This window comes from Gymnoscopelus microlampas (assembly GCF_963454915.1).
Source record: "Gymnoscopelus microlampas genome assembly, chromosome: 3".
In the NCBI taxonomy this organism is placed as follows: domain Eukaryota; kingdom Metazoa; phylum Chordata; class Actinopteri; order Myctophiformes; family Myctophidae; genus Gymnoscopelus; species Gymnoscopelus microlampas.
Genome location: NC_139940.1, coordinates 40,689,015 through 40,698,344, shown reverse-complemented (window position 1 = coordinate 40,698,344; position 9,330 = coordinate 40,689,015). Strand labels below are relative to the sequence as shown.

General features: G+C 41.0%; 1 protein-coding gene across 1 annotated transcript in view; it reads right to left on the bottom strand.

Moving 5' to 3' along the window:
• Positions 1-1,933: 1,933 nt before the first annotated feature.
• bckdhb (branched chain keto acid dehydrogenase E1 subunit beta) overlaps positions 1,934-9,330 on the bottom strand; it is a 61,796-nt gene continuing 54,399 nt past the window's right edge. Inside the window, exons 10-11 of the mRNA XM_084051814.1 lie at positions 4,677-4,828; positions 1,934-2,417 (exon numbers count right to left, since the gene is read on the bottom strand). Of these exons, the coding sequence (XP_083907940.1) occupies positions 4,688-4,828 (141 nt within the window). The 3' untranslated portion in view covers positions 1,934-2,417; positions 4,677-4,687. The remainder of the gene's footprint in view (positions 2,418-4,676; positions 4,829-9,330) is intronic.

The window sequence follows — 9,330 nt, the reverse complement described above, 5'->3', positions numbered from 1 at the left end:
CAGTAATAGGCTGGACTAGGCTGTACTAGGCAGGGCCCATCGGGGGTGGGGGGGGGGGGACACAAGCCTGTATGGCAATCAACTGAAAAGTTAGGCTACATAGCTTAAACAATTTCAGCCTTTCCCTGTTGGCCGTCTAAGCGCATCTAGGAAGTTTCATAGGTTTTCGATGCTGGGAATTGGAGTTATGGCTGTTTAAAGCCCAGCCAATAGGAACACAGAGGGGCGGGGCTTAATACATTTCAGCTAGTCCCTGTTGGCCGTCTAAGTGTAACTATAGCCATCCCCATCCCACTCTATATAGTTGTGTTGAAAGTAGTTTGTGTTCAGTTATCAGTACCAGTTCTGTGGCTCTAACTCATTCTGGGGGTGAGTTATACATGGGGGCAATTTATTTTTTGGTCATCAGGGGCCAAATGTACCAGGATTTTTCCATGATCTAAATATGTATTTTAGATGTCTTAAGGATGGTAAAAATACAGATAAGTAGAAATAAAATAAAATAAGGGGGATGCGGATGAATCACTTTAAGTACGAAACCGTTTTCTGTAATAGTGGCCTCTAATTTGCATATTTATTTACATTATTTACATTTATTTACATATATTACATTATAAATACCTTCCACACATTGTCTGACCCTCAGAATATAAATATATACACTTTATTTGTCAGATTTGATTGCTTTGTTATAGAGTTATTTAAGAAATACTTCAAAATCGGCAGCCATTTTGATATGCAAATTAGGAGGTTAAGCACTAAGAATTTTGCTTGGGAACCGTGTTTTTCTGATTCAGCACCCTTGAATTATGTAAAATGGCCTGGTTCCCAACTTTTACCCCCAAATGCCTCTAACCTCCTTATAGAAGGCCTTTTTTCTGAAATCCCTCCTGTCTATCACTTCCATAGGATAATCTTTTAAGACTAAACTAAGATCATAGGCTAGGCGATGAAGTTGAAGCAGAGAAGCCTACCTCAGTTTGCAGCAGCGATGTGGCGAAACACACCCATCTAAGTTTACTTTCTTATATTCTGACAAATAATTAATCGTGCTGCTGCAGGATAAATCACCCGCCCTCCCCTGTAACTAAAAGGGACTTGCAACACGCGTTGGAGTGAATTCACATTTCAAATCGAATTGATTGACTGGTGATATAAACATAAGCTGACACAAGTTTTAATATCCAGACAGCAAGAGTTAAGAATCAAGTGCTGGATCTTGTGAGACCAGGGGGGACATGCGTTCCTGCATGCAAATGCACAGCGAGATTTGCAGAAACTAGAGCTGTAGTTTCAATTTAGTTTTCATATAAAAAAATATATAGGCTAGGCTACAGCTATCATCAAACGTACAGTAGCTGATAAACAGACAACTAGGAAAGCAAAAGCTATTCCCTCTTTCCTCTGCTCTCCTCCGCTCCATTCAGTAGCCTACCTACCGGGGAGGGGCCTGAGTTTTGTAGCCTTAACTTGTCGGAAATAAGCGCAACAAGAGCCTTCATCATCATCATCATCATCATCATCGTTCATTTCATTTGGCTATAATTGAAAAGTTTAATTCTCGAGGAGGCAGACCATTAGGATACATTTATTTTGCTAAATAAAATTACAAATATCGTCCAAAATATCGCCTAATAAAAACATTCGACGATTGGACTCATCCAATCTCAGACTGACGATATATTTCTGTCCAATCGCCCATGTTTTTCATCAGAGAAAGACACCCTGTAGCTCAAAATGTGCTGCATCTCCATGCAGCTGTGACATCTGAGGTCACGGTCATCTTCTGACCAGATGGGCTGGAAGGGACAGGTTCAGGAAAACCTGAAGCCATTACACACATACTATTTTGGTCCATTTGTGTTACTTAGTAATGATAATAGCAACAGAAAACAGTACTGTAATAGCGCTCAAGGACATATCACACCACCAATGTATCACCCGATGTTGATTTATTTATTTTCTTTACATTTTCTTTTCATTATAAACCACAGAAACACGGATGTTAGAATATCTAAGTTTAGTTCAGGTCAAACAAAATAAAGATTAGAAAAGCAAAGAGACATTCAATCCAGAGTAACCGCAAAACAAAAGGAGAAACACACATTCCACCATCTATTCTAAAATCTCCCATACAAACTGAAAACCCAATGTTAGAGCTTATCTGGATATTAGAGACCTAACAGCCTATACAATAGATAAAGTGGTCGTCGGTGTTATTCAATAGAACATATGATCTAATCCAGGGGTAACAGTCTATATAGATTGAGAGCATGGACCATGGAACCCATCTGGGTATTGTCTGCTTCATGACCGGATGATCAACAAAGTCTTTTTCCTGGTTGTAGTCCAGCGGTGGGATTAAGTGACGAGGGAAGGACAGAGCTCAGAGTTCAGATGTACCAGAGATCGGAGCCCTAGAAATGGAGAGATTTCACTATATCAAACTGACTTAAATTGGCTGTTCAGACTTCAGAGCAGGTGTAGAAAAGAGGAGGGAATACTGTAGATTATGAGCTGGGAGGATGGGAGGTAACCACTCTTGGAATGAAATATGTATCTCTTCATTTATTACCTCCTTTCTGTAAGCTTTCTTTTTCACGACTGGTTTCAAGGTTCCAGGTTAACATTTTACACTGGTGGCAGTGCCACTACTACGTTTTTCAGTTAATGGCAGTAGCACATGATTTAGATACACAAAATGAAGAATTTTCGGAGGTATTTTATATTAAATCAAATATGTTCAAACGATAATAAGGCGTAGCCAGTTTCTGATAGGTCTGTTCTAACTTCAGGTGGTGGGGCATTTTTCATAATGAAAAACTGTACGCCTCGATGCGCTTCATTATTCTTTATGTTGCGTGACGGACAATGACCTAGAACCTGAATGCTCTACTGTAGGTTGCTACTTAGTCGTTAGAGCACTCGTCTTTTGACCACATGGTCACCATGGGTTCGATCCCGGGCACCGCCAACTTAGCGTACAGTATGAGTAGCACGGCTTGGGTGCAGCAAGTCGTGCGTACTGTAAGTACTGGGAGCTGATAGTAGGTGTTGCACTCCACCTCAGCAATCCATCTCCCATGGGTCTAAGCACATTGTCAAATGTGGCTATCATACAATACTATACCAGGGGAGAAACACCGCCAGTGGGTAGTACCATGAGGGATAATAAATAATCGGCCAACTGTTTGTCCAAAATATGACGTTAGTATTTAAATAATAATAACAATTAAAAACACAATAAAAGGGTGCCTGATTGCTCAGCCAGTCAAAGACTTGTGAGTTTGAGGACCCAGGTTTGACCCGGGTTTGAATTAGACCCCTGTCTTGTCTTGCATGTCCCTCCCCTCCCGTGTCTCTACACTGAATCTGAATTAAAGCATAATTGTAAAAAGAAAAAAAGTAAATTGTCTAGGGCCCTGACACTGGCAATTAATTAGGGATTAAAACTCAGTAGAGAACAATGATATAATGTTTCATCTCACAGGATATTACACATCACTTCTGCAAACAATAAAAGACATTTGTCTATAAAATAGCAGCAGAGAGCTGTAAAAGTACATGGAGCTTATCACAACAAGAATGCTTCTTGGCATCGGGAAACACTAATTGGGATTTTTTAAATAAACATACTGTATTATAAAACAATGTTCTCTGAAAGAAAAGAGTCAAGAACAACAAGATTGTTGGGTGCCTATTGAGCAACCAACCAAAAATTCTGAGATCTGCCACTATCGGTGTCTGAAAATCAGTCTCATTAAACAACATCACTTTATGTAGAGAGCTGCAAATAGTGACTAATTGACAAATATTTTATAGCTTAAATGATGCAGTGATGTGTTTTATTTTGTCCCAAAAGGTTGAAAGTTATACTGAAATCCATGTACGTTCGTTTTTAAGAATGGCGTGTAAAAGTTAAATACAGCACAATTTGTATTTTGTAATTGCATTTTCATTTAGAACGATGATGAGACCACAGCTATGCCGGTATCTGAATAGAATGCACACCCTCCAGCCAATTACAATAGATTATTCTCAGTGGCCATGGTATACACTGTATTGAAACACGTATAGAGCCAGGCTGTATACTATACAGCCTTGCTCTATACTGTACTGTATGTGTTTCAATGGACAAGTGTCTTCACTTGTCTCCTAAATGCCACCATTCAACCTCTGAAGAAAGTATCCTGGCTTCAAACTGCGCAAACGTATAAATTGAATGGCTTAGATATTCCAGTTAGGAAGGCAGCCAATCACATTAACAATCGTGTGTCCGCAGACTCACACAGGCAGGCTTGAGTTAGATGTTGCATTTTCTTCAGAAAATGCATCTAAATAAGATAGAAAAAATATATAATATTGATGTATATTTCAATATAAACGATAAGACTTCAGGTAGATTTTTTGAAAAACTCCACGTGTGCTCCACAACCAATGGTTGTGCTTTAGCTTTATGTAATTGCTGCCAATGTGGTGATTTGACAGAAGGTTAAGAGGCAACATAGTAGAAAGCAAATCTGCTCAATACAAATAAACATTGAGTATGTTTGCGCTTGATAGAATATAATACAATATAAAAGAAACAAATGCTGCATTGATGTGAAAAATCGATGGATTTACATTATAGATGTAGTCAATAACATGGATGAATCGCAGTAAACCTACCTACTTACCTAGCAGCAGTTCAGTAGCTGATCATCTTCCTGAGAGCTTCGAAGCACTTCCATTTGTCAGGGATGTAGAACGGCTCAAAGATGTGGGGAAAGGGTGTGTCGTAGCCACAGACCCTGGCGATCGGAGCCTCCAGGTTCAGGAAGCACTGCTCCTGTAAACGCAGACAGAGAGAGGTGTCCGTGTGTTAGCCTAAAACTCTGTCATTCATCTTACATTCAGACAGTGACAGGAGTGTTTTACATGCACTTCAGAAAACCCCACTGGCTGTCATACGGTGTCTGCTACATACAGTACTATAGGCTACATTTCACAAAATGTGCTTGATGAAAATGGGAGTTGAGGCATGGAAATTTATGTTGTCCCCAGAGGCTACTGCATCACTTTCTGCAGTTACTGCAGGATCTCTACTTGCAGCTAAACACATTTATTATTACCATCTCTGACACACATTATAGGAGCCAAAATGACTTATACAGGCTGCTCACAGTTGGGCTCAGGAGATTTGGCTGAATTGCAAAACAAGCCATCACTCATGTCTCTTCATTGGCTTTTGACCTCCCATTGAGTCAAAGCAGGACAAAGTTGGCAAAAACACTCCACAAGGGACAAACCCCCCACTTAGCCACATGAGCAAACTCTCACTCTCACACACACACACACACACACACACACACACACACGTGCAGACAAGGACCTAAAGTACCCTCTGTCAGAGTATGCTGTGATCTGCACACAACTCAAGCAACCAAATTAACCCCAATCACACAATTTCCAATGGACAACACACAGAACCTCCTTCGTTCAGGGCTATTTTTTTTTGCACATACTGCTGTCTGTCTTCATCAGTCTTGACTGAGGCGGGAATTTGACCTCTTCCTCTGAGCAGTGACAGCATTGAAAACTCAGCAGGCCGTGTAATCCCAACTTATGAATCAGCCAAGTTCTGCGCCCTGCAATGGTGTTGGCTTGGCAGGGCAGAACTTGCATGTTTCTCGGCACGGTTTTCATCTCTTATAAAACATCTGGCAGAGTTTTGAGGGAGACCTCAGTCTGCCGATAGTTTCACAGCCTGTGAACAACACAACTGGACAAAGTCGGCGTCAGGGAGAGGGCGAGCAAGCCTGCGTGAGTCCGCTGCTCTGCTTCCTGATGGAGTTCACAGGACAGGCCAAATGAGGCAGCTTCTTCCAGCACAGACAGCATGTCCTGGGATGCTCTGTTTGATTTGTAAAGGCCCGTTCAGATCAAAGATTCTCAACAGCGCGAAACCGTAACCTCAGGTCAGGAGCATTGCCATGCTGTTTTAACCAATCAAGAAAGAGCTGCCTCTACACTAAAAGTGGAAGAATCTTAGAAATTAGTTGCCTTGGTTGGTTAAAAGCGTTTGTGGTCGTGGTCGTGGCTTTGATCATATGTTTTCCATTCTTTTTCCAACAAGTCCCCAGATTCATCCCGTCTCGGGCCAAATCTTTCATATGACCTGGCTTTTTGCTTACAAAACAGACATGTATTCTTAAAAATTATATCTTGGATAATAAAAGTCCACTAGAGCAGGATATGAGGAAGCATGTATATTACTACTGCAGTAAAATGCTTAAACTATGAATCATCTTTCATCATCGTCAAGTTTTATGGGCCTTCCAAAACAGTGGGTGAGGCCAGGGGCCTCTTTCATAAAATGGCCTCAAGATCAAATCTAATCTTAACTACTTAAACACAAACTGACGATCAAGTACGTATTCATAAAACCTTACTTAAAGACATGGAAATTACGGTATGTCTACGTCCATGTCTAGATGTACAGTAAGTGACTATCCTGCTGGCTATGTTGTGTATTTTAGGCATGGGAGTGTGCATCCTCTGAACAGCAGAGATTTGCACACTCATTTATGAGCAAAATTACTGGCATTTTATCAGTTACAGGCGTGAGGAATTAGCCAATATCCAAACCCAATTAAAGACGTGATGAGAGATGCCATGAATTGTGCCAATTTTCTAACATTAACTCAAGCATGGCTGCTCTAGGGTTAGGGCAGTCCCAATAAGACACTAACACCATCAGAGAGAATACGTTTTCAGAAACACCAATACATTTTTTGCTCTTGAGGGCTTAGAAGTCGCCTTTGTTTCGCAGGAAACGTTTTGTTCGATTTGTCTGCTGATTTGGGGCCCCTGTTTTGAAGAAGAGACGGCGCTGTAACCATGCCATACCTGTACCTGTCCAAGTACATTCCACTCTGGGATTCCACATTACGGGGACTTTCCACAGGGAACTCAGTGAACTCAGGTCGGGTATCTCCCAGACGTCACTTAACCACATCCTACCCACTGTGATCCAGGCTATTTTACGGCATGTAACTTGACAGCTAGATGTGTTTTCTGTTTACAGCCGACAAATATTCGCACATCAAAGAGCACTTTACTTTCCCTGCGGTTATACACATTGTAGCTACAGATGTTCTTTTGCTTTTCATGGTTTCATCCGAATAGAAAGGTAGGATAGACCTTTATTGATCCCGTGGGGGGGGAATGCAGTTGTCATGGCAGTACTGCAGTTATGGAACACAGGACAGATACAGAAAAAGAGATGCAGCTAGGAGTACCATAAACAAATAATAATAATAAAGAGTAAACAGGTAGCAACACAACTGGGTTATGAATATGGTACCAGAAACCAGGAGATTTAGGTGAATTAAACATCAAAGATGCTTTGTACTGTACTACAGAAATCTAGCTTAGCCCTCTGCACTAAGACTGCCTGTGAATTATGGTGGTGAAATATCTATTAACAGGTGTAGATATGAGTGTAGTCAAAGTGCACTACTTATATACATACAGGGAAATTGGTAATTGTCCCTTTTCCAGAAGCAAATGTGGAAAAAATGTTTTAATTAATCAAAGGTGTGTAAGACACAACTGCAGGTCTTAAAGTGACCGTATGTAACTTTTTTTGTCTACAGTATTTTCAATAAATCTGGCTTAGGTATATCGTGGGAAATGATCTCAAAGGTTAAGTTCAATCATAAATCCAAGAACATTTTTATGGGACTGTGTCCCAGAACAGACATACAGAGGAGGGAACGGGGAGGTAAGGGAGCACACTAGGATTAGCTGGTGGAGATGTCTGCATCTGTAAGTGTGTGGGAACCACTAGAGGCGTGGAGGAACCCTGATGGAGGTCCCACGAAGTCAGCTGGCTGCCTGGGCTCTAGCTGGGCTTACGCCGTGTCAGTGCTGGTATCTGCTTGGCAGATTTGCTGCCATAATTTACCTAGCAATTGGCAGGCTGCTCCACCCACCTAATTAGCAGTATTTAGGTTTAATGGATGTATACTCTTAGCGCCAGCACCTCCTCTCCTCTCCACCACCTCCCTCCTTGCCCACGGGAGCCAAAGTTCTCCGTTGGAGAACAGACCTATTCAGCAGACTGTGGCATATCTGGGCAAGGAGAGCCTACTGCTACAGTGGTGTGAAAATACCAGAACACTCATGTAGTCATGTTGGTGTTTCGCTTCTAGTTTTTTTTTCCCCCCACTTGATTTATAATGTTCTATTGGCTGAACACGTGAGATGGTGCGGTAATTCTAAAGTCTTAAATAGGTAGCCTAAATGTGTGACGAATGTCTTCCAACAGCAGTCCTTCGCTGTAAGCTGTACATAGTAAAATCTTAATTCTGAAAATAAAAATGGACCCGTCAAATTTTAATTTGTTTGAAACTGATCAAAATAACAGTACAATTTTGGATTAACCCTTTTATGATCCAGTTTACTAATAAGCCTTTCACACATTATGAACGCATGTCATGCTTGGTACATACTGTACAGTATCGCAATCCTACAAGCAGAAGGAGCAGTACCTTCAATTGGTCTTCCTGGGTAAATTAGTATTTTTGGTTGTGGTTTCACACTGGAAAAGTACACCTTGGAGTGAGTAAGTAGAGCTTAAACGTGCAGGAACAGCATGGGCCATATGGATGAGGTCCCCTACCTTTGTATTTGACAGGCAGATGGATGGCCATGCAGCCTCACACACTTAGAAAGGATTTGTCTGGTCAGGCCTAAACATTTTTTTGCGTATTTTCCATGAACACAACCGGTGCACTCTGACAAATTAGCGTCTGTATGGGCTTGAAAAGAGATCTATTTTTCCGGTTCAATGTAACCCAGCATGTGACAACACACTGTGCAATGAATGGGTATTTGTTCTAGTAAAACCTTATTTAAACAAGAAGATGATGAATGGCAGTATTAAAAACCTCTGCAGGAGACAGGGGAATAAACAAGACCGGGTCTAATAACAGCGTGGCTTCCTTGTTAATCTCAGACGTCATGTTGATCGAGCAATCAATCAAACAATCATCCAAATTTAATTGTCACAACAAAAATACAGGTAAAAGTGTGGTGAAATTCATGTTTATGCAGGCTTCCACATACACAGTTTAAATTAGTCTAAAAAGAGTAGAGTAGTAGAAAAAATATATAAAGGGAGCATGATGGCATAATATTGATGACATGGGTCTGAGATTCTGAATTCACACAATGTGAGAAACATTCACACACGCAAAGCTAAATATTCACAATACAGTATGTGAATAATATTCAGACAATTACTTCCTTGGCCTACTGGCAGCATGCACAAGAAATGTGGCCCTG